Source organism: Capra hircus, chromosome 4 (assembly GCF_001704415.2).
Source record: "Capra hircus breed San Clemente chromosome 4, ASM170441v1, whole genome shotgun sequence".
Classification (NCBI taxonomy): domain Eukaryota; kingdom Metazoa; phylum Chordata; class Mammalia; order Artiodactyla; family Bovidae; genus Capra; species Capra hircus.
This window is the reverse complement of record NC_030811.1, coordinates 3,071,190-3,094,396: the sequence shown is the minus strand read 5'-3', so window position 1 is coordinate 3,094,396 and position 23,207 is coordinate 3,071,190. Positions and strand designations below refer to the sequence as shown.

Genomic DNA, 23,207 nt, shown 5'->3' with positions numbered 1-23,207 from the left:
GTGGCAAACAAGTAATAATTTTTTAAAAAACAGAAAACATTTGTTTATTTTTGCTTTTATTTCCAGTATTCTGGGGGGTGGGTCATAGAGGATCCTGCTGTGATTTATGTCGGAGAGTGTTTTGCCTATGTTCTCCTCTAGGAGTTTTATAGTTTCTGGTCTTACCTTTAGATCTTTAATCCATTTTGAGTTTATTTTTGTGTGCGGTGTTAGAAAGTGTTCTAGTTTCATTCTTTTACAAGTGGTTGACCAGTTTTCCCAGCACCACTTGTTAAAGAGATTGTCTTTACTCCATTGTATATTCTTGCCTCCTTTGTCAAAGATAAGGTGTCCATATGTGTGTGGATTTATCTCTGGGCTTTCTATTTTGTTCCATTGATCTATATTTCTCTTTGTGCCAGTACCATACTGTCTTGATGACTGTGGCTTTGTAGTAGAGCCTGAAGTCAGGCAAGTTGATTCCTCCAGTTCCATTCTTCTTTCTCAAGATTGCTTTGGCTATTCGAGGTTTTTTGTATTTCCATACAAATCTTGAAATTATTTGTTCTAGTTCTGTGAAAAATGTGGCTGGTAGCTTGATAGGGATTGCATTGAATTTGTAGATTGCTTTGGGTAGTATACTCATTTTCACTATATTGATTCTTCCAATCCATGAACATGGTATATTTCTCCATCTATTAGTGTCCTCTTTGATTTCTTTCATCAGTGTTTTATAATAAGTTTTCTATATATAGGCCTTTAGTTTCTTTAGGTAGATATATTCCTAAGTATTTTATTCTTTTTGTTGCAACGGTGAATGGAATTGTTTCCTTTCTTTCTTTTTCTACTTTCTCATTATTAGTGTATAGGAATGCAAGGGATTTCTGTGTGTTGATTTTATATCCTGCAACTTTACTATATTCATTGATTAGCTCTAGTAATTTTCTGGTGGAAATAGACATTTCTCCAAAGAAGACATATGGATGGCTAACAAACACGTGAAAAGATGCTCAACATCACTCATTATTAGAGAAATGCAAATCAAAACCACAATGAGGTACCACTTCACACCAGTCAGAATGTCTGCAATCCAAAAGTCTGCAAGCAATAAATGCTGGAGAGGGTGTGGAGAAAAGGGAACCCTCCTACACTGTTGGTGGGAATGCAAACTAGTACAGCCACTATGGAGAACAGTGTGGAGATTCCTTTAAAAATTGCAAATAGAACTGCCTTATGACCCAGCAATCCCACTGCTGGGCATACACACCGAGGAAACCAGAATTGAAACAGACACATGTACCCCAATGTTCATCGCAGCACTGTTTATAATAGTCAGGACATGGAAACAACCTAGATGTCCATCAGCAGATGAATGGATAAGAAAGCTGTGGTACATATACACAATGGAGTATTACTCAGCCATTAAAAAGAATACATTTGAATCCGTTCTAATGAGATGGATGAAACTGGAGCCGATTATACAGAGTGAAGTAAGCCAGAAAGAAAAACACCAATACAGTATACCAACACATATATATGGAATTTAGAAAGATGGCAATGATGACCCTGTATGCGAGACAGCAAAAGAGACACAGATGTGTAGAGTGGACTTTTGGACTCTGAGGGAGAGGGAGAGGGTGGGATGATTTGGGAGAATGGCATTGAAACATGTATACTACATGTAAGAAACTAATCGCCAGTCTATGTCTGATGCAGGATACAGGATGCTTGAGGCTGGTGCACGGGGATGACCCAGAGAGACGTTATGGGGAGGGAGGTGGGAGGGGGGTTCATGTTTGGGAACGCATGTACACCCGTGGTGGATTCATGTCAATGTATGGCAAAACCAATACAGTATTATAAAGTAAAATAAAGTAAAAATAAAAATTAACAACAACAAAAAAAGAAAGCAAGTCAGCAAAGCAAACCGGACCCCCGCTCCAGGATTCACAGCAGGAGAACCGCTCATGCCCCGCAAGGGGCGGAGGTGGGCGGGCCTGCTCCCGGAGCTCCCCCAGGGGCGCAGGCTGCGGGCCCCGCCCTCCCGCCTGGCAGCGGGCCCCGCCCAGCCCAGAGTGGGTGGGGACGGAGGCGCTGTGCTCGGACCGGAAGTGACTCTGCTGGGCTTCCCTGCTCACCACTCGGTCGCCAGGACCAGGGCCCAGGACGTGGTGCTGGCAGCCAGCCAGACGCGGGAGAGGCCTGCACAGTGGAGACCCCACCCTGCAGATTCCACGGCGGGGCTGAAGACCCTAGATCTGGAATTAGCAGGAGAGGAACTCCTGCAGGGTTGGGGGGCCCCTGAGGGTCAGTGAGAAGACTGAGCAACAGGTTTAGGGGCAGCCGGGGGGTGCGGGTAGTGGTTGCAAGATTGCTGCGGCTGCCATTCCCCAGACGCCAGGCGTGGGGGCGTTAGGGGGGGTGGACTCTGAGTGAGGGCGGCTTGGCCTGCCCGAGCACTCGCGAAGACATTAGTGAGCCGCTGCAGGTAGCAACGCCGTGTCCCCCTCGTTGGACCGCTCCAGAGACAGCTAGGGGTGTAACTTTTTGTCCTTGCAAACTCACTTTGCATGCGTGGTCACGCGCTTCAGTCATGTCCGACTTTTTGCAGCCCTGTGAACTGTAGGCTCCTCCGTCCATGGGATTCTCCGGGCAAGAATACTGGAGTGGGTGGCCTTTTCCTCCTCCAGGGATCTTCCGGACCCGGCGATTGAACTGGCATCTCCTGCGTCTCCTGCCTTGGCAGGCGGGTTCTTTACTGCTAGCGCCACGTGGGAAGCAAACTCACTTTACGGCTGGTAGCCGAGGGGCGTCAGCCAAATCGCTAGCTGGTAGGTCTCCTCTCCCGTGAAAGGCTGGTCAGTGACACGTGAGCCTGTGATCAGCGCTCTTCTCCTCGTCTCCTTGGAGTCCTTTAAATTAACGGCTGTGTTTCCCACTGAGCAGGCCCCGATGGCAGGGGAGAGACCCCAGGACAGCCAGGCCCCCTGGAGCTGGCCATGGTGTGACACCGTCGGGTTTACTGGAAGCCCCCGGCTCAGAGAGTCAGAAGCCGAGTCTGCCCTTCATAGTCCTGCCTTGGCCTTGTGGGTCCCTGATTGTTCTAATTCAGCGTGAAGCAAAAGTCAGGAAAAGGAGAACTCTGAGGGGAAAACGTTCTCTCCACGTGTGGGAAGAATTCCCGCTGGTCTTGAGAAATGTTTCTCACAATTAATTACCTAATCCTGAGAGACTCTGCTAAATAATATACAATGCTCAGTGGTTAGGCTTTTAAAGCTCTTTAATTATGCATCAGCTGTGGGATTGAGACCGACCCGTCTCCATCTTTTGGTTGTGGAGTTTAATGAGACTCGGGTGTCGCTGGCTGAAATCTTGACGCTCCCGGACACCCCAGTTTCTTTTAGTCTTTTTTGCTTCCTGAAATCTCGTAAGGACTTGAGACCCTTTGCCGCAGTGTCGAGAGTCTGGTTAACGTTAGTGTTCCACCGAGAGGCAGACAGCAGATGCTTGAAGGAAGACATGTGAGGCCCCGTGCTTGCCTGCGCCCCAGACGTCTCCTGGGCCCAGAGGCCAGGGTCCCGCCCCCACCTCTCCCACCGAAGCCGCGTCCTGGCCTCTTTGTGCTTAGTTCTTTCTCACTCCTCTGCAGGCATCACGGCATGGACCGGATAGCGCTACCCGCCTCCCTCAGCTGTGTTTTCATACTTAAACGTCGGGGGGAGCGCTCAGTGTGATGGCGTGAAGTCTGTACGCACACGAGGTGACTTTGCGATGTGCTGTCTGCCTGTCCTTGGCTTTCCTGGGTGGGTGTCAGGAGGAAAATGCCCCGACTGTAGACAGCGGGGTGGGGGGCCCAGCACAGGGCGCCCTGTCCTCCACCCCATTCTGCCCCCCACCCCCCGCAGGACACGTGTGCACTGGGAACTCATCAGGGGTTCTCATCTGCTTCTCTGCGGGGAGGGGCCTGCCTCCCTTCCCGGGACCCCCTTTTCCTTTCTTTCTATACAATCTGCATTTTCAGTGTAGCTTTTCTCTTTGCTCGGGCTGGGTTTGGGGAGGTTTGGGGGGCAGGACGGGGGTGAGATGGCAGCTCAGCTTCTCCACGTCAGAGCCCCCTGGACGTGGAGACACGGCCTTGTCACTGTTACTGCTAAGTCGTTTAGTCATGTCCAAGTCTCTGCGACCCCGTGGACTGTAGCCCGCCAGGCTCCTCTGTCCATGGGATTCTCCAGGCAAGGACACTGGAGCGGGTTGCCATGCCCTTGTCATGGATCCCATGAATGAGGGCCGGTGCCTGGAAGGAGATCCAGGCCGTAGGTCTCAGGTCAGTCGCATCTTCCTACTCGGTCTCCCGCAGAGGGAGAGGCCGTCTCTCCGTCACCGTCATGGGGTCAGGGTGCCCCAAAGTGACTCCTGCACTGGCCAGAGGGCAGACACGCAGGCCCACGTCTCTACCGCGCACACTTATGGCACCAAGCCCCCGAGCAAGTCCGGGCGGAGTCCAGGGCTCAGCGTCTCCAGCATCTGCCCCACCTCGGGCTCCTGCGGACAGGTGGGCCCCTCCCCAGAACACGGCACCTTCCTCCCAAGGCCACGACTTGTCCATTCACTGAAAATGGGCCCCAGGCCTGGGAACCGCCGGGTGCCAGCCATCCCCAAAGAGCAGATGACTGTGCAGGCCTTAATGGAGAACTCCCATCCGGCACCTTGTTCTTGCCGCAGGAGTTCGAGCATATGGCACTTGCTTTATTAATAGAAAAACCAACAGCCGTGGGGACACAAGCCCAGGAAGTGTTGGGATTTTAAATAGATGTTCCCGGGAAGGGGTCCAGCCTTCCTGGAGGTCATGGGGTCACATCCGCCCAGCCCTCGGGACCAAACCACCGGGCCACAAGGTTCTAGAACCTTATGTTTTCAGTTCTTCCAAGTGTCCAAATTACTGTTTCCCATCGCACAGCTTCTGTTGAGGGTTGAATCTCTCCCCCAGTCCCTGTGCCCATGTGCCTACCCAGGTGTGAGGCGTATGAAGAATCTGCAGGTAACAAAATCGATTCCACATGGAGGCTGCATGGACACCTAGCCCGGCCCGCCCTCCCCACTGGTTCTAGAACAATAAGCCCCACCTCTCCCGTGGGCCCAGAACTGATCTGTCTCCAGGGAACCTGGGGCTAGTGACCTGCAATGTGACAGGGGGTGGACGTGGGCCCTCCTTCGGGAGCCAGCACGGAGCAGCCCCACCAGGAAGCCAGGATGCACTGTATGAAGCGTCCTCCAGGGACGCACCCGTGCATTCTGCACCAGGCTCCACAGGCCCCCGTGGGACGAGGCTGCACTGTGCCCCAGGCTTGCCTTCAGGGTGGAGTTGAATCACACCCTTGCCACGGGGTGCTTGTCTCCAGCGCCATTCAGACACTGGCAGAGTGACCCCTTCTGGCTGAAGACTGCAGACCCATCAGAAAACCAAGCAATCGCTAACTCATTAACTGATTTATGGAATCCAGAGCTGATTCCTTAAAACATTTGTCCCCAGTTGCCTTCTCTCGGCACGTTATCAGTGCCTGGTCCCCAATCTCTTTTCCAGTTTCTGCCTTTTGCCATCTATTGCTGACTTGAGATCCTGCAAGATGTGAGCCCACATAAGCTTGTCCTGAGGGGGAGATTTTTGAAATAGCTGGGGAACGCTGATGGTTAGAAAATCCACGGCTGCCCCTCCATGTCATGACACCAGCTGATAAAGTCGGGGGACATTCTGGGCCCTTCCTCCCAGCTTTGGCAAGTGAAGTGCTCGCTCCCGTGAGCCGGGCACGGGTGGTGGGCGGGGCAGGCAGTGCCCTCCCGTGTGGGCACCGTGGCCACTTCCACTCAGACATTCAGCGCTTCCAGCCTCTGGCCTCTCCACCTCCTTGCATGGAGGAGGCTCTGGGCCCTAAGGGGTTGGGGTCAAAGCCCCAGAACTGAAGGACAGAGGCTCAGACCTCAGTGCCTGGGGATTCTCCTGGAAGCCCCCAGAGGGCCCCCCACGTTCCTGGGCCGATGGAGGATTCAGCAGACTCTTCAGGGAGCACAGAGCACTGTGCCTTGGTGGCCGTGCAGGCGAAAGGGTGAAAGGATGAAAGCCCAAAATGAGAACCAGTCCCCAGTGGTCACAGCCGAGGTTTGCGGAAGACCAGGTGGGGCAGGGGGCTCGCCCGCTGCCGTGATGTCCAGCTGCTCTCCTCTCAGGCTGAGCCACGCATGTCTCTTCCTATGCACTCGAGCTTTATATAAGTAATTTTGTTTCATCGCAACATTTAACTGAGACTGGAAAGTCATCGTTAAGGGGACATAAAGCTGAAGGAGGGCTGGAAAACTCTGTAAAAGAGACCTTTCAGGCTGCGGGGGAGACGGCCTTCTGGGGTAATGGGCCTTTATTGACTCTGATGTTTTAGGAACAGGGAAGAGGAACTCATTACTCCCACACTGCGATCTCCCAAAGCAGAGGATGCTAAAACAGATGAGGCTCAGCCAGGGATGCAGAGTGTGTGAGAGAGGAGAGAGGCAGAGACAGGGAGAGAAACTCAGAGACAGACAGAGCGAAGCAGAGACTTTCGGTTCAGTTCGGTCACTCTGTCGTGTCCACCTCTTTGCGACCCTGTGGACTGCAGCACGCCAGGCTTCCCTGTCCATCACAGACTCCCGGAGCTTGCTCAAACTCATGAGAGAGAGACTTTACCAAAAGAAAAAGAAGAGATTTAACAAAAGCTGGAGGACTTTCCTTGCCCTCGGTGTGTCTGTCTCGTTTCGGCACGGCTGGAGTGCTGAAACACTGCCCTTCACGCAAGACAGTGACAAGGGGAGCCGCTGGGGTGCTTCTGTGCGACAGGCGGGTTTGCAGCTGGTCATCAGGGGGCCCATCAGGGGCCTTGGGCGTCCGCCCCACCGGAACAGCTTCTTAACAGTTTCTCCCCCAAACGTCTCCAGCCCCTGGAAATGCATTCAGTGTCTGTTTTTCCCTGGAATGAAAAAAGGAGGACGGGAGAACTGAGGCAACCTATCAGTGTTTGGAGAAGCTGCAAATTAGCAGCCAGCAAGGTTATAATGAACATTTGAGCGATTGCGGCTGTGGAATAAAAATCAAGTCCAGACTCCTGCCTGTCTCAGACATGAGCACGCGGGGGTGGACGCTGCCCCCTGGTGGCCAGCGCAGGCATGGCGGGTCCGCTGTCCCCGGGCTCAGGTGCTGAATTGCGGGCGTTGTCAGACCACCGGGATGGTGATGAGGTGTGTGCAGTGAGTAATACGCAAGTCACAGGGCGCTGGTTAGCCAGGGAGGCTGCGGGCGGCAAGGGAAAAGCTCCTTCCACCCCCTGGCTTCACGTTGGCCGATTTCTTGTTTAACACCCCCCCCCCCCATTTAATTCCGCTCTCAGCACCTCGGATAAAATATTTAGTGGCAGGAAAACGGCTGCAGATGCAGGCGGGAATAAATAAGATGGCCCGTATTTAGAATGAGGCCATTTATTTCCAAGTGCAGATCTATCAGGCATGTTATTTATGTCTTTTGCAATTTTCCAGGACCCAGATTTCTCCAGACGCTTTGATTTTTTCCCCAGTCGACACAGCAGTGGGGGTGCAGGTGGCAGGCATTTATTAACAGTGAGAACACACGGGGCCTGTGTTTCAGGAGCAATCCCAATCCCTCTCCCAACTGCCTGCACTGTTTTGATCTGCTTCTTGTCATCCCATCCAGAGGTGACGGCCGTAATGCTGACATGAGTCAGGCAGATGGAGCCTTCAAGGCAGAGACAGCTCGAGCTGCTGCACAGCGCGGGGCGGGCAGGGGAGACAGGCCGGAGGCTCAGCACCAGGTTGGCAGGGCGCTGGCAGCATTGGGACGAGCTGTGGACCAGGAATCAGGACCAGAGCCAGCCCCACCCTCTGCCCTTTTGTGAGCTTGCAAAACAGCCCCATCTCCTTCTCACGCCAGTGCCCCCTCCACATACCCCAAGACCAGAATCCACTCAAGGCTCTGGCAGGCCCTTGGGGTAAGCCGCCCCTGCCTATGGGTCTCAGCTTTCTCCTCTGTGAAGTGGAGTCACAGAAGCGTGTTTGCAAGCTTGGCAGTAGGGTGCTCATAGTGAGCGTTGGGTTTGTCGTGGGACAGAGGACACACCTGCCCTGCCCATTCCACCAGGTCATGGCTCAGCACACGCAGGCCCGTTGGTCCCAGAGCCTGGGTGCTGGCTGGTTGTGAATGGAGTTCTTCCTGCAGCATTCATCCAGGCCAGAAGCCGCGGCTGACTGGGAGAAAGTGAGCTCAGACCCACGTGAGCACGGCCGTGAGACGCAGGGAACCTTAGGTGGGTCAGAACCTGAGGACTAGGGCGACGTGTGGAGCTGGGACCTCTCTTCACGGGGAGACACCTTCCCTCCAGGCAGCTAGAGGCGAGCCACTCCGTAGGGTTGGGAAGCCCGAGGCCCTGTCCCTCGACCAGGAGAGAAGCCCCCCCAACCCCTGGGAGAAAGAGGAGCCCGTGTGTGCAGTGGGCACGCAGCCCTGGTGGATTCTGCCTTCTCTCCACGTCATTTGACGGCCCATCCAGTGGGGGCTTGTTGACAAAACCTCTCCTGTGTGAGACCCTCCCAACCCCAGAAGGACTAGCACACTCCTCTCAGGCTTCTGGAACCTTCTCCCTGGGGTCATTTTATCCACAGAGAGACCTTGGCAGTCCCTTGCTTTGGACCACACTTGGCCAAAGATGATTAGGGAAAACAAAGCAAAATTCACTTGATTTTTCACTTCTGTATGCTGTTTGGATTTTGGCAAAGGGAGAATTAACTCATGGTGACTTGCTTTTCACTCTAAACAGAAGCTGACATTTTTTGCCAGCTACTGAGCAAGTTTGAGAAGATTCATTCAAAGTACTTCTGACCCTACAAAACAGGACTAAGATATACCATATCTCAGAAGACACTCCGTTGGAGGATGGGGTCTCCCTTGGGAGCACTTCTCTGACTCGGGCGGAGGCGCCTCGTCACTGGAGTTCTGTCTCGTAACCCCGATTATTCCCAGGGCCCACGGGACCTCGCTCTTCCTGCTGCATTTAAAGCCATGCAGGAGCTGGCCAGGGACGAGTGCGCTGGAAGAAGGCAGTGGGCAGAGTGCCCTGGAGCCGTCACCACGTCTCCTGGAGCAGGCGCTTGTTGTCCGCATCGCCTGCCTGGAGCAGAGACCCTGGGGAGTCCGATGCCGACCTCGGACCGCGGAAGAGCTGCTCTCTAATTGGCCTCGACTCGCTTCATCCCCATCTGCCTTCCGGGGCTGTCTGCCTTGGAGCACAGATATTTGCATTCCACCCCATCAGTTGGCCCTAAAATTACGGGCTCTCGGAGGGCGGCAGACCTGCAGTTGTCAAGGTGGAGCCAACTGTCCAGTGAGATGGGTGTCGTGGGAAGACTGCCTCCCCTAGTTAGCTGCTGCCCGAGCTGGAGCAAGTTAACCCCGTGCAGGAGCCTCAGTGGCCTCCTCTGGGAGGTAACTGCGGCAAAGAGCAGGGTAAGCATGCAGTGCCAGCTCCCAGGCACGGGTCAGGCTCTGGCTGAGTGACAGCTGTTGGTACTCATCCCCTGGCTCCAGGAAAATGCCAGACCTATAACAAAGAGAAGAGTTTCCATTTCACGTCTCTGACACTGGGCATCGGAGACCCTCCAGAAGCAGGCCTGTTAGCACGGCCATCACAGAAGGGGCCAGGGTGCTCAAGGCCCAGGGGTGGGGCACAGGGGGCAGCTGTCACCCTGGTGAGTCTGCACACGCTGTGGGGAGGCCTCATGGCTGCAGGCAGGGCCGATGCTGGCGCTGATGCAGGCACCACTGGCCGGTGCCCTGGGTGGATGGACCCGTGTCCAAAACTCCCAGCCTCAGGATGGCCCTGAGCAGCCTCAGGTCGAGGCTAACCGTGGTCCTGGGTCCAGCACCGGCTCCGGTCGGTGCTGCCCAACACCCCCCATCATCAGTCCAGTGTCAGGATGAGTGTGAACAGGCAGGGGGCCCTCAGTTGGCAGTTGTTTGCTGGCCTAAGGGGTCTTCTGAGAAGGGGAGGTGCCTGGAGCCCAAAGCCCCCTCCTTCCACTTTCTGGAGGTGTCGGCAGGTGTGAAAAGCCATGGAAGTGGGTGGTAGGGAGCCCATGACTCACGAGAAGCGCAGGCAGGGTGGGGTCCCAGGGCAGGCACAGCCCAGAGCCCCCTCCTGGCCTCCTCAGTGTCCCCACCTGTCCTGCCCACACCATGCTCCTTGTGGCCAGGGCCTGGAGGGGACTGTCCCCAACATTCTCAGCAGCGAGCGCCCCCTGGAGCTGCTGTGCCTGGGGGCAGGGAGGGGCCCTGGGCCAGGGACACCCTCCCTCCTCGTGTGGCTCACAGTGGGGCCGCGCTGAGCTCTCCCGTCTCCCAGGTGAGGAGAGGGGAGCAGGGCCAGAACGGCTTGGTCCAGGCCCACTGGCTGGTGCCTTGGGTGGACGGACCCGTCTCCGAGACTCCCAGCCTCAGGATGGCCCTGAGCAGCTTCAGGTCGAGGCCAAACGTGGTCCTGGGACATCCTGGGGGTGAGATCGGGTGGGGACAGGGGAGGGTTAGGGGCTGTGGCTCTGCCATCTCCTGTCCACCCTGATGGTATCACCGCAGCACATGTGACTGGATCAATGGTCACCGTACCTTTGATGACTGTGCCCGTGGTGGCCCTACCTGTGACGACTGTGCCCGTGGTGACCCTACCTGTGATTTCTGTGCCCGTGTGACCCTGCCTGTGATGACTGTGCCCGTGGTGACCCTACCTGTGACGACTGTGCCCGTGGTGACCCTACCTGTGACGACTGTGCCCGTGGTGACCCTGCCTGTGATGACTGTGCCCGTGGTGACCCTGCCTGTGATGACTGTGCCCGGGGTGACCCTGCCTGTGATGACTGTGCCCGTGGTGACCCTACCTGTGACGACTGTGCCCGTGGTGACCCTACCTGTGACGACTGTGCCCGTGGTGACCCTACCTGTGATGACTGTGCCCGTGTGACCCTACCTGTGACGACTGTGCCCGTGGTGACGGTACCTGTGACGACTGTGCCCGTGGTGACCCTGCCTGTGATGACTGTGCCCGTGGTGACCCTACCTGTGACGACTGTGCCCGTGGTGACCCTACTTGTGACGACTGTGCCCGTGTGACCCTACCTGTGACGACTGTGCCCGTGTGACCCTGCCTGTGATGACTGTGCCCGTGGTGACCCTGCCTGTGATGACTGTGCCCGTGGTGACCCTACCTGTGACGACTGTGCCCGTGTGACCCTACCTGTGACGACTGTGCCCGTGGTGACCCTGCCTGTGATGACTGTGCCCGTGTGACCCTGCCTGTGACGACTGTGCCCGTGTGACCCGTGACCCCTTGACCCTGTGATGACTGTGCCCGTGTGACCCTGCCTGTGATGACTGTGCCCGTGGTGACGGTACCTTTGATGACTGTGCCCGTGGTGACCCTACCTGTGACGACTGTGCCCGTGTGACCCTGCCTGTGATGACTGTGCCCGTGGTGACCCTACCTGTGACGACTGTGCCCGTGGTGACCCTACCTGTGACGACTGTGCCCGTGTGACCCTGCCTGTGATGACTGTGCCCGTGGTGACGCTACCTGTGACGACTGTGCCCGTGTGACCCTGCCTGTGATTTCTGTGCCCGTGGTGACCCTACCTGTGACGACTGTGCCCGTGTGACCCTACCTGTGATGACTGTGCCCGTGGTGACGCTACCTGTGACGACTGTGCCCGTGGTGACGGTACCTGTGACGACTGTGCCCGTGGTGACGCTACCTGTGACGACTGTGCCCGTGTGACCCTACCTGTGACGACTGTGCCCGTGATGATGCTACCTGTGATTTCTGTGCCCGTGGTGACCCTACCTGTGACGACTGTGTCCGTGGTGACCCTACCTGTGATGACTGTGCCCGTGGTGACCCTACCTGTGACGACTGTGCCCGTGACCAGGATTTCCCTCCCCTCAATCACACTGAAATCCTGAGCTATGTCTCCAGAGTCGGGATCTATTTGTACAAGTCAAAAGGCAGACTCTTTTTCTTTGAACAGTAGAACCAAGAATATTTAATAATTCGATGCAGTTGGGTATAGAAACTGTTCTGAGTGCTGTTTATAATTCACAGTTAATTAACCTTCCTCTTCAAAAAGAAGTACAAAAACTTGAGACCTAATTTCTTGATACACATTGTTTTTGATATCCATTATTTTAAAAATATGTTTCCACTGATATTAAGAAATAATTATGCAGACTGCCTCAGACTGATTCAGGTGACTGTTGCTCTGTTAGAATTTTCTTTGAAAAGATGTATTATCATGAGCTTTTGTACAGTGCATCCTACAAGAAAACATTCCTGTCCTCTAATTTTAAAGCTAAAGCCAGTGTATAGAAGAAATGTTACATATAATTTTAAGGCAGTAATTTTGCTTTGCAATGAAAAATTCTAACTTTCAGAAGAGGACACCATCAAGTCAGCACTTTTAAGAAACCCTTCATAAATACAAACAGTTTTGGTTGTAGTGGTTGGTAGTTAAGTCACTGTCTCATTAAAATTCCAATTTCAGAATCTCAATCATTTTTAACTTCCTTGTGAATATTATTAACAAGATGATCAGCTTCAGCAAAATATCAAGAAGAAAAATAAAACTGTCTAAGAGCATTAAAAATCATTGTAGAGTTGGGTGATAACATTCTACCTCCAGTCACTATTATAGATTATTAAGTTAATATCAAAGAGTATTATGATGGAACGTTCTCTTTTAAATGGAACAGTTTTAGGAGCTGAATTTAAAACCATTTTTGGTCAGCACCCGGGCACAGATGGCAGACTGTCTGCAGGGCTGCCTGCCTGCCTGGCAAGTGGAGTGGCACGGGCTGGGGGGAGGTCTGAGATCTGCCCGAAGCCCCCACTGGCCCAGCTCATTCATCTCACCTTCAGTGCCTCAGTGTCTGAAATCTCGACCCTTTGTGACCCCATGGACTGTAGCCCCCCAGGCTTCTCTGTCTATAGGATTCTCCAGGCAAGAATACTGGAGTGGGTTGCCATTTCCTCCTTCAGGGGATCTTCCCGACCCAGGGATTGAACTCTCGTCTCTTGCGTCTCCGGCGTCGGCAGGCAGGTTCTTTACCACTGGCGCTACCTGGGAAGCCCAGTCAGTGGCTCAGACCCCATCCAGAACCCCAGGTGGGGGAGAGACGGAGCAGAAGGGGGTGGAAAGCTGCCAGAGACGATGTCATGCCGTCTCTCTCAGCGCTTCCCACAAACATGCTCTTCCCAGGGCCTCGCTCTGTGATGTGGGCCCGTTATCGACACTGTTATCCTTTTAATTTCCTTAGGAGAAAGGTAAAGATGGGAACACCTACTCAAAGTGGTTGTTTGGAGGAGTAAATGAGCCCTTACTGAAACACACACATGCACGCACACATGTACGTGTACATACATGCATATATACGTGCGTGCACATGCATACCCACGTGCGTGCACACATGCACATATACACACGTGTGCGTGTGCACATATACACACATGCATGAACGTCTGGCCTGTACATTTTGATGGGAAAAAGGAAAAGAGGACGATTGACCCAGACCGGGGGTTAAGGGTCACAGTGAAGTGCTTTCTGTGTCTGGGCTGCCAGACAAGGTAACCTCCGCTTTCCTCTACATTTTGCCTGGATCAGCCCTGCCTTCCTAGCTTACTATCCCCACTGGGGTCTTGTTAATTACAAAAAAGTGGGAGGACTTGCATGCGAGTGGTCTGAGGGTTGTTCTGTGGCAGGCAGGGCCAGCTCTGCAGCCGCTCTACAAAATGAGCGCTGGAGAAGCAGCCCCTCCTTGCCCTGCGCGTCCTGCGCGTCCTGCGCGTCCTGCGCATCCGGTGCTTGCCGTTCCTGACGGGGCAGAGGCAATCCGCCAGGGCCTCTGGGAAGCCTGAGCTGTTTGCTCTTTCTCTCCTCCGGTTACCAGGAACCACAGCGAGGGTGCTCAACAGTGAGGGTCCCTGATGGCTTAGTGGCTCTGACCCCAGGTGCCCAGGCTTGCCAGGCACGAGGCCGCGCCACAGTGGCCCATGCCTGGCGGCCACATCAGTCCAGTCCGAGCTCATCTCCCCTCTGAGCCACTTCTGCTCCCTCAGTGGGTCCCTGACTGCAGCGGCCCAGGCTGACACATGTTCCGTGATCATAACAGATGCTGTGGCGGGCTTGCCAGTGCATTTATATATGAGAACTAACATCACTCTCACAACAACCCACGAGGTAGAGACAGATTTGCAGATGAGAAAACTGGGGCAGGGCCTTCCCCGAGGCCACCCGGTCGGCTAGTGGCCCTGGAGAGGCTGGCTCGGGGCCACTCCTCCTCAGCAGCTCACGTCTGCAGGGCAGGGTGTGGTGTGCAGGGCCCCTTGTCCTCAGCAGCTCATGTCCGTAGGGCGGGGTGTGGTGCGTGGGGGGCCCCTCGTCCTCAGCACCTCACGTCTGCAGGGCGGGGTGTGGTGCATGGGGGGCCCCTCGTCCTCAGCACCTCACGTCTGCAGGGCAGGATGAGGTGTGCACACCATTCCCTCCAGGCCCCTCTCCAGGACACCTTCTAGGGTGGGCAGGGTGGCTCTCCCGTCCCCACCTCCGCCCGGGGGTCAGCCCCGTGTGGTAACTCACTCCGCATGCCTGCTGCGCTGAGAACATCAGAGCAGAGGAGAACCAGGTCTGGCAGCTTGGGCAGCCCCGTCCTCCCACACACCTGTGGTCCCTCAAAGGCTCGGGGGCAGCCTCTCCCCTCCCTGACCCCCCACGACTGGGAGGGGGCCGCCTGCCAGGATGCCCCTGGTGTCAGCAGAAGGCCCTGCCAGTTCCCACAGGTTCCCCCTTCTCTCCCGCACCCCCGCCCTCCACACCCAGACAGTGCCCAGCTGACGCTGACTGACAGGCTTGGGGTCTTGAACGGTTTTTCTGGTCGCAGAGTCCTCGTTGCTGCTGCGCGGGCTCCTCTCTAACTGCCATGCTCCGGTTTCTCGTGCTGCAGACCACGGGCTTGGGGCACATGGACTTCAGCAGTCGCGGCTCACAGGCTCCAGAGCGTGGCCTCGGTAGTTTCCGCACACGACTCAGGCGCTCTGTTGGAATGTGGGATCTTCCTGGACCAGGGGTCAGACCCACATCCCCCGCGTCGGTGTGCAGATTCTTAACCACTGGACCTCCAGGGAAGTCCCTTGAATGATATTTAAATGCAGGCCAAGATCCTGCAGTGAGAGCCCCCCCCTTCCCTTGGCCGCCTGCCCCGAGGCTGAGGGAGACCAGACGCTTGTGTTCAGGGCAGGTTCTTCCTGGTCCCTGGTCGGGTTTCCCCTCTTGTGTGAGATCCTCAAGGCAGAAGCCAACCTCCCAAGCCTCTTCTGCCCCCGGAGCGTGCACCCCAGCGCCTGAGTAACTGCTGCTCAGGGTGGTCTCCAGGGGAAGGTCCTGGGCACACAGGCGGGAACGTCGACCTAGAACAAGGGCCTGTGACCGCACTCACTGACGCCAGCACGTTGGGGGCTGCGGAGCTCACCAGAGGCCGTGGGTCGTTCCAAGGCCGCCTCTAGGACCTCACAGGCAGGTCAGGGGAAGGTCGGGAGATGCTCAGAGAGGCTGCGAGCCCAGGAAGAAGGGCCTGAACGCGTGTCCTCCCTGGCACCTGCTGCGCTCTGTGCCTCCCACCACCTCCCAAGTGTGCCCACTGCGGCCAGGCTGGTCCAAGCTCACCGTTTCCCGGCAAATGCAGCCTTGGCAACCCTCTGCTCATGGCTGGCGGGTACTTTGCCAGGAACTCAGGAAGCAGGGCGATGTTGGCTCTGGTGGTGGACGTCCTGGAACCTGCTCAGAGGAAGCTGGTCCACATCTAAGCCAGGGAGTGGGAACAGGCTGTGGTGCAACGTCAGGACGTCTGCAAACCCATGCCCACGACTCGTCACACGTGGACCAAACAAACTGTGTGTCGACGTCCACCTAAACGTTGGTGCGGTCTGTGCAGATGCTGTCGTGATGAATGCAACACAGAGTATTTTAGAAGTTGTGTTAGCCGCTCAGCCGTGAGGGCCGTCAGGAGGAGTAAACGAGCTGTTACTTGGAAAGTGCACCGAACAGTGTCTGGTGCATGTTAAATGTTTGTTCGACCAAAAGATGTCCCTGATCTGAGCGGGGTTCAGCAAGGGTCCCAGGCAGAGCGGGTCCCCAGCATGTTGGGTGGAAGCTGAGGCAGCCAACTTGATCCAGGCCTAGTGGAGGCTGGAGCGTTGCAGGTCGGGGCCTGGGGACACAGCCGGACAGACTCAGCATCGTGTGTGAGTGTGTGCGTGCGTGTGAGCACATGTGTGCATGTGTGAGCACCAGGGAGGGGGGCGCTGGGTCCAGTCCAGCTTGTTCTTAGGGCTGAGGCCAGAGCACAACCCCTTCCTGGTCCGGTCTGGCTTGGAAGGTCACCCTGTTGAGTTTCAGGGCCGAATTCGGCTGACTGTCTCCTGCATTATCCTCCTGGTGAGGAGCGGGCTCTCTGGAGGTCATGACCCAGCACAATCATGACCTTGTGCAGATTCCTGCAGCTACCGTAACAGAAGACAGCAAACCACATGGCTTTAAACTGCAGGGATTTGTTGTTCCAGCTTTAGGCGCTGCAAGTCTGAAGCCGAGGTGTCCCTTGCAGCTTCTGAAGGGGCATCCTTGCTGTTCCTCAGCGTGTAGGCGTATCACTTCAGGCTCTGCCTTGGCCCCTAGAGGGCGCTGTCCTGCTCTGTCTCTGTCTCTTTACTCGTCCTTAGGAGGTGCCAGTCATGTCGGCTTGGGGCCCCCACCCTCCTCCAGTGCGACCCCGTCTTAATGTGCATCTTACTTACATCTGCAGCAACCCCGTTTCTGAACAAGGTCACCTTGACAGGTACCAGGGGTCAAGATGTCATTATTTTTAGGGGACAGTTTCACCCACAACACACCTTTAAGTGGAACCTACTATTCTTCTGTTCAAATGGTGTGCTCCCCGCAAATAATTTGGAAGCCTATTTCTTATGTACTGATGGACCTGTCCACTAAAAAAGCACACAGCCTAAAAGACGCCTGGGTGGTGCTCAGTCCTGAGTCGTGTCTGACCCTCTGCCACGCCGTGGACTGTCGCCCACCAGGCTCCTCTGTCCATGGCATTTCCCAGGCCAGAGTACTGGAGTGGGTTTCCTCCTCCAGGGGCTCTTCCCAAACCGGGGGTCAAACCCGCATCTCCTGCACTGGCGGGCAGGTTCTTTACTGCTGCACCCCCAGCTGTGTCTTATTCAGGGACCTTCCTGAGGACGACAGCCTGGGAGACAGCCTCTCAGAGAGACCGTTCCAAGAAGGGAAGGAAGGAGCCAGGATATGTAGGAGTTTTTGCCGGAAAATAATGTAATCAAGCGTCGGAAGAGTACTGTTCATCGCCAAGACCAGACCTCTTGAGATAGTGATCGTTGTGCGTCTCTCTGTGCGGACGATGAGGGAGTCTGGGCTCACTGAAGTCATTCCCAGACAGGTGTCATCACTGCCTAGGGCCAGCGTCCTGTCCCCCTCCACCCTGAATCCCCTAGGGCTGCACCATCAGGCCCACTGCCCTGCTGCTGGCCTCACAGCTGCAGCAGCCTCTGTTTGTTGCCATGGGGGGCGACATTGTTTGCCACAGACCACAGACATGCATCTCCAGAATGCAGGGCCTGTTGGATCAGATGTCACGTATCAACCAGCCTGCAAGCTTGTGCAGAAAAGGAGTTCGTGCCCTTCCCCCACCCCACTAAACCGTGACTGTTCTGCCAGGAGTGGGACCCGGGTGTCTGTAACAAAAGCTCACACCGTTCCCACATGCCTCCCTGAGCACCTCCCTAAGGGATTGTTGTTGTTGTTCGGCCGCTCAGTCGTGTCTGACTCTTTGTGACCCCGTGGACTGCAGCACGCCAGGCTTCCCTGTCCTTCACCGTCTCCTGAAGCTGCTCAAACTCATGTCCTTTGAGTCGCTGATGCTGTCCAACCCTCTCATCCTCTGTCGCTCCCTTCTCCTTTTGCCTTCAACCTCCTTCCCTCCGTCTTTCCCAGCATCAGTCTTTTCCAGTGAGTCAGCTCTTTGCACCAGGTGACCATAGGGTTGGAGCTTCAGCATCAGTCCTTCCCATGAATATTCAGGACTGATTTCCTTTAGGATTGACTGGTCCAAGAGATTCAGAAGAATCTTCTCCAGCACCACAGTTCAAAAGCACACCCAGCAAAAATTATGCAATGACCGTGGTGGCCTCTTCTTGTTCTCCATCTGAAAAACAATCTGGAAAATTGGAGAATTCCTCGTCTTGGCGGGACTGGACTTCATCACCTTGAGCCCCAAAGGGACTTTGTCCTCTTGGACCTGCCAATATATGTGCGACCTGAGTGACAATATTCGCTTCTTTAAGATGTGGTGACAAGACCTAGGGGAGTAGGCCCAGATCCTGCTGTGAGCTGAAGCTGCATGGATGGAAATTTCTTCCTCTTCAAGTGAATGTCCCGAGATGCATCCTTCTTGATTGATTCCTAGAAGGGCCCAGGATGGGTCAGGGGAGGTGAAGGAAAACTGTACCCTCTCATTCTCACGGGTTGTCTGTCCTTGTTCAGAAGGCAGTTTCCCCTGTTGTTCCAAGGCAAGGGCTCATGCAATTAATTTAGTTGATGAACTAGGGTTTTTTTCCACCTGCAAAACTCTGCCCATAGGAGTTGGCGCGGTGCAGGGCTCTTGAGAACGAACGGCTTGGGCGTGGACTGGTATCCAGGGAGTGTGACTTGCAGGGTCAGCCATGGAGCCCGAGCAGGTGCTGGAGAGACAGATGCAGGTTGCAGAAACCCCCACTCCGCATATGGTCTCACAGACAATGTCGAGAAGACAGTAGAAAATGAGAAAGTTAACGCAGAGAAGTCATCAAAACAGAAAGTGGATCTCCAGTCTTTGCCAGCTCGTGCCTGTCTGGATCAGACAGTTGAGCCTATCTTATCACAAGGACTTGCTGTACTTGCAAAGGAAAGACCACCAAATCCCATTGAATTTCCAGCATCATATCTTTTAAAAAACAAGGCAGTTTGAAGATCGAAACTGACTAATTGGGAAGAACAGAAAAATTTGGTCTCTACTGTAGATTTACATGATTAAGAGGGAGCTTTAATTGCCAAGATTCCCCCCTCCCCCCCCTTTTTGGAAGAATAAGAACCTTCAGGACAACAGAACTTATTTAGGAGTTGCAGAAGAAGACATCATTTCCCTTATTGATTTAATCACAACTTATTTAATAAATGTGTTCCATGCGAAAAAAAAAAAACCTCTGCCCATAGACCACATTTGGTTCATGGCATTTAAACCAACTGGAAGCATTTAAACCAACTTAAATTGAAACCAATTTAAGCTGGAAGCCTGAAGAAAACGTTTGCAGAATGGGGACGTTCGTAATGAACGGGGAAATGTCACAGTTTCATCTGCCTGGTCCTTTTCCCCGTAGTTCCTTATACTTAATTATGTCTTTAAGGAGCAACTCACTCACAGGGAAATAAAAACACCCAGGAACAATGTGTTTAAGAGCATTTGGAGAGAGTAAACCGAAGCTGCCCTTTGTGTGTGGCCTGCCTTTGGCATGGAGGCACTTCTCTTCCGTTAGCAATCGTCTCGCTGTGGGATGTTGAGTATCTGCCAACACAGACAGCAGGCCCTTGTCACTCCTGAGCGCCCTGGTTTCCGAGCTGCCCTCTGACCAGCATGTCTCTCCTCTGAAGCCTGTGGTCCTCCGCACCGTGCGCTCTGAGCACTGCATTGAGCTCAGTGACAGACTCGGTGTCTGCTAATGGACAGGGGCAGGAATAGCGCTTCTCAGCCCCACCGGGGGCTCCCTTCTCCCCCGATCTGGCTCTCATCCCCACACGTGGGACCCCCTGCCCTGTGCTGGCCAGACCGCAGCAGCAGTGTTTCCTTTGGGTCTAAAGGCAAGTTCTGGAAACGAGGTGGATGCATGACGGACGGATGAGAAGCTAGCAGTGTGCCCTCCCGCGCTCCGTGCCCCTCACCAAGCCCCGGGCCCATCTGGGGGTGAAGGGGGGCAGACCCTGCAGGCTGCTGGTTCTGTCCCTTCCCTCTCAAGGGGCCGCTCGGGGTCAGAGAAGCCGAGGACGAGTTGTGTGTCTGCAGGGCTGTGCTGCCCGTCTGCTCCTGGGTGACGCTTCTGTCCAGGCGCCTTACTTGCACCCGCCGCTGTCCCGCTGGGATTTTCTGGTCCTAGAGGAACAGGCTGTGAGTGCTGCGGTCAGGCTCGCGCCCCTGATTTCAGGTGGATGATGCTGGCCTGTCCCCGCCCTGCCCCATGCGTTCCGCTCGCTCCCCTGGACTCCCCGTCCCGCCTGACGTGCCCACGCCCCCAGCCCCCAGCACGGTGCGGTGGAGCAGCGTCTCCCACAAACCACTGCGAGTGGCGCCCGTTTCCCCCAGCAACCCGTCTGCTCGAGTCCATCACGCCGGCCAGACAAGTCAGGTGGTTCTGCAGAGCGTCATCTCTGCGTCACCTCCTCCCAAACCCACACCTGAAAGTCACTTTGCCACTGCTGAAGACACTGGAAAATTACAAGCCCTGGAGAGCTGGCTGGCTTCTTTTTTTTTTTTTTTTGCCTCAGCAGACCTTTGGGGTTTTATCGGCTCTGGCAACGCCTCTGAGTCGTTTCTTGGGGTGCCGCGAGGTCAGAGCGCCGGCAGGGTGGGGGTGTTAGAGGCAGCCGCTGTGCCCTTCGGCTGACAGCGAGGGGCTCATTCGGGGGCCCCCAGTGGATGGCAGGATGGGGGCAGAGCCCAGGACTGGGGCCCCTTCGGAATCCTTCACGGACTCGCCACGCTGCAGGCCTGGGTTGCATCTGGTGATAGGAGTCAGACGTGCTGGGCACTTCCTGGGAGACAAGATGCTGCTGTCTGGTGCTGCTCCTGGGTCACAGGGGTCGGCTCTCTGCAGGCTGCTGGAGACCAGGAGGGAAGCCCCCAGGGTGGAGGGCTGGGGGCACAGGAAGTTATTTCAGGAAGGCTGGCGCTTCATGAAGGGAGTCCCTTCTAGCTCTGCTGTGACAGGTCCAGCAGGACGTTGGGATTCCTCTCACTGAGCCCCCAGGCCGGTGGAGCCCATGATGGAGGGACAGACTGTCCATCAGCCAGTCCCCCGGGAGGAGCAAGGCTGCAGAGCCCCTAAACTGGGCTGTGGAACGCCCTTGTAGCCCCTGCAGCAGGGCCCTGCCCCCCCAGCCCACCCCTGTCTCCGTCCTGCAGTCGGCGGGTCCCCGCCCCCCGCCGCGCCGCCTGGCTCCTCTGTGGCCCCGCCTCCGGCGCCACCTCCCTCGCCCTTATTCTCACTCTCGCTTCCCCGTGTGACCTCAGCTGTTCCGACTGCCTTTCTGTCCCTGCGGGCTCTCAGAGCTGGTTTGTGGTCTGCCCCGAATAATGACAGGGGCATGGGACTCGCACTGAGCGGGTTGTAGAGCTGTGCTGACCGTTATTTTAAAAACAAATCCGGGGGAATTCATTAATAAAATGCACACACGGTGTCCACGGAGGACCCCAGCCTCAGAGCTCTTTAGCCCCGAGGTGCTTCTCCAACCCCAGTGCTCTGATGAGTGGCCCCTGGGAGGTGCCCTCTCTCGGCTTGTTCAGAAGGCAAGGTGGGATCATTCTTTCCGGAACAGACGTCAGAGCCTATGGGACTCCTCCCCGGTGAGCGCTCTAGTTAACCCAGACTCCGCGACGGGGAGGAGCCGTGGGAGCGCCCGATGAAGGCTGGGCGCATCGCTGTTTCCATCTCGGTCTCCCTGAAGGGCGGCCATTCTGAGTCTCGGCCGCAGGGAACGCGATCGCCTCCTTCCATCGCGGCGAGCGGCCCGCCGGGCTCTGAGCCTCACCCGGCACACGGCTGTGCGCCGGCGGCCTCTGTGCAGGCCTGAGCCCTCAGCGTCTCCTGCTCATTGGTTTCCTGGGATTCAGGCTCCAGTTATGTCCTCACTTGGTCCTGCCGGGGTCTCCCTGCTTCAGACGAATGGATCTCCTCTCGTTTTGGTTTCCTGATCCCCTTAAAGTAATAACCCACAACACAACAATAGTAAGTCAACTCAGAAAAGACCTCATAGGCTCACCATGCTCAAATTTGCGCAAAAAAAAAAAAAAAGAGAGAGAGAGCGGTTTTTAGATGGTTCGCCTCTGTGCGGTCTGGCCTTGATTGACCGGGTTTGCTGTGCTGGGGTTCGTCCGGAATGGCGGTGCACCTGAGCACGGGGAGGCCTCCTCAGCGGCTGTGAGGAGGGAGATGTCCCCGGGGGTGCTCCCGGGTGCCCTCCCCCGTGGCTTCACGCGTCTCTGCTTTGTCTGTTTCCTTAGAGGAGATCCTGAAGACCCACATCGCCCACTGGTGGTCTCCGGACGGTACGCGGCTCGCCTACGCCACCATCAACGACTCGCGCGTGCCCGTCATGGAGCTGCCCACCTACACCGGCTCTGTCTACCCCACCGCGAAGCCCTACCACTACCCCAAGGTAGGCGGGAAGCCGCGCCGGGACAGCCTCTGCGTGCATTCATCCGCTCCCCACGCCCTCGCGGAGCTGTGGCTCTCCCCCGTGCTGGGAGCAAGGCAGTAACCAGAGGCGGCTTAATTATGTCCCATTACACGGCATTAAATTCCCATCTTTGCGGAGCTGAATTTGTCAGCAGGTTTACTTTTTTAAAGTAATGGAACTACCATTAGTCATTTGTCTAAGCTTCAGTCCCAGCCAATATACATCACCTCCCTTGTGATCTGTGGTGACAACAGCTCACACTGCTCACGCTGGGGCACTCTGTCCTCTAGCTCCTTCTGCAGGTTCTGGGGTTCAGAGGGTCCCCTTGGCTCTGGGCTGTTCTGTGCCTGGCCGTGTGCTGACCTATACTGTTCCTAATTGCTCCCCGGACCAGTGTGTTGGCACAAAAAGCCAGCAGAGCGGCACGGCTGCAGGTGGGCGGCAGGGGGTGAGGGCCACACTTGGCTTTGTTAGCAAACCACATCATGCCAGTGTGGGGGCAGGGCCTGCCGCCCACTCAGCTGGACAGAGGCCAGGGCCCTGCCTGTCCCACCTGGTGACAGGGTCCCCGTGTCCCCCCGGGGCTGCCCCAGAAGGACCTGTCCAGC

General features: G+C 55.7%; 1 protein-coding gene and 1 pseudogene across 3 annotated transcripts in view; both read left to right on the top strand.

Annotated features, from left to right (window-relative positions):
* Positions 1-23,207, top strand: part of DPP6 (dipeptidyl peptidase like 6) — a 974,485-nt gene that overhangs the window by 859,839 nt on the left and 91,439 nt on the right. For all 3 annotated transcript variants that reach the window (XM_018046661.1, XM_018046659.1, XM_018046660.1), the window contains exon 9: positions 22,424-22,578. In XM_018046661.1, coding sequence (XP_017902150.1) covers positions 22,424-22,578 — 155 coding nt within the window. The remainder of the gene's footprint in view (positions 1-22,423; positions 22,579-23,207) is intronic.
* Positions 18,837-19,133, top strand: LOC102183393 (annotated as a pseudogene).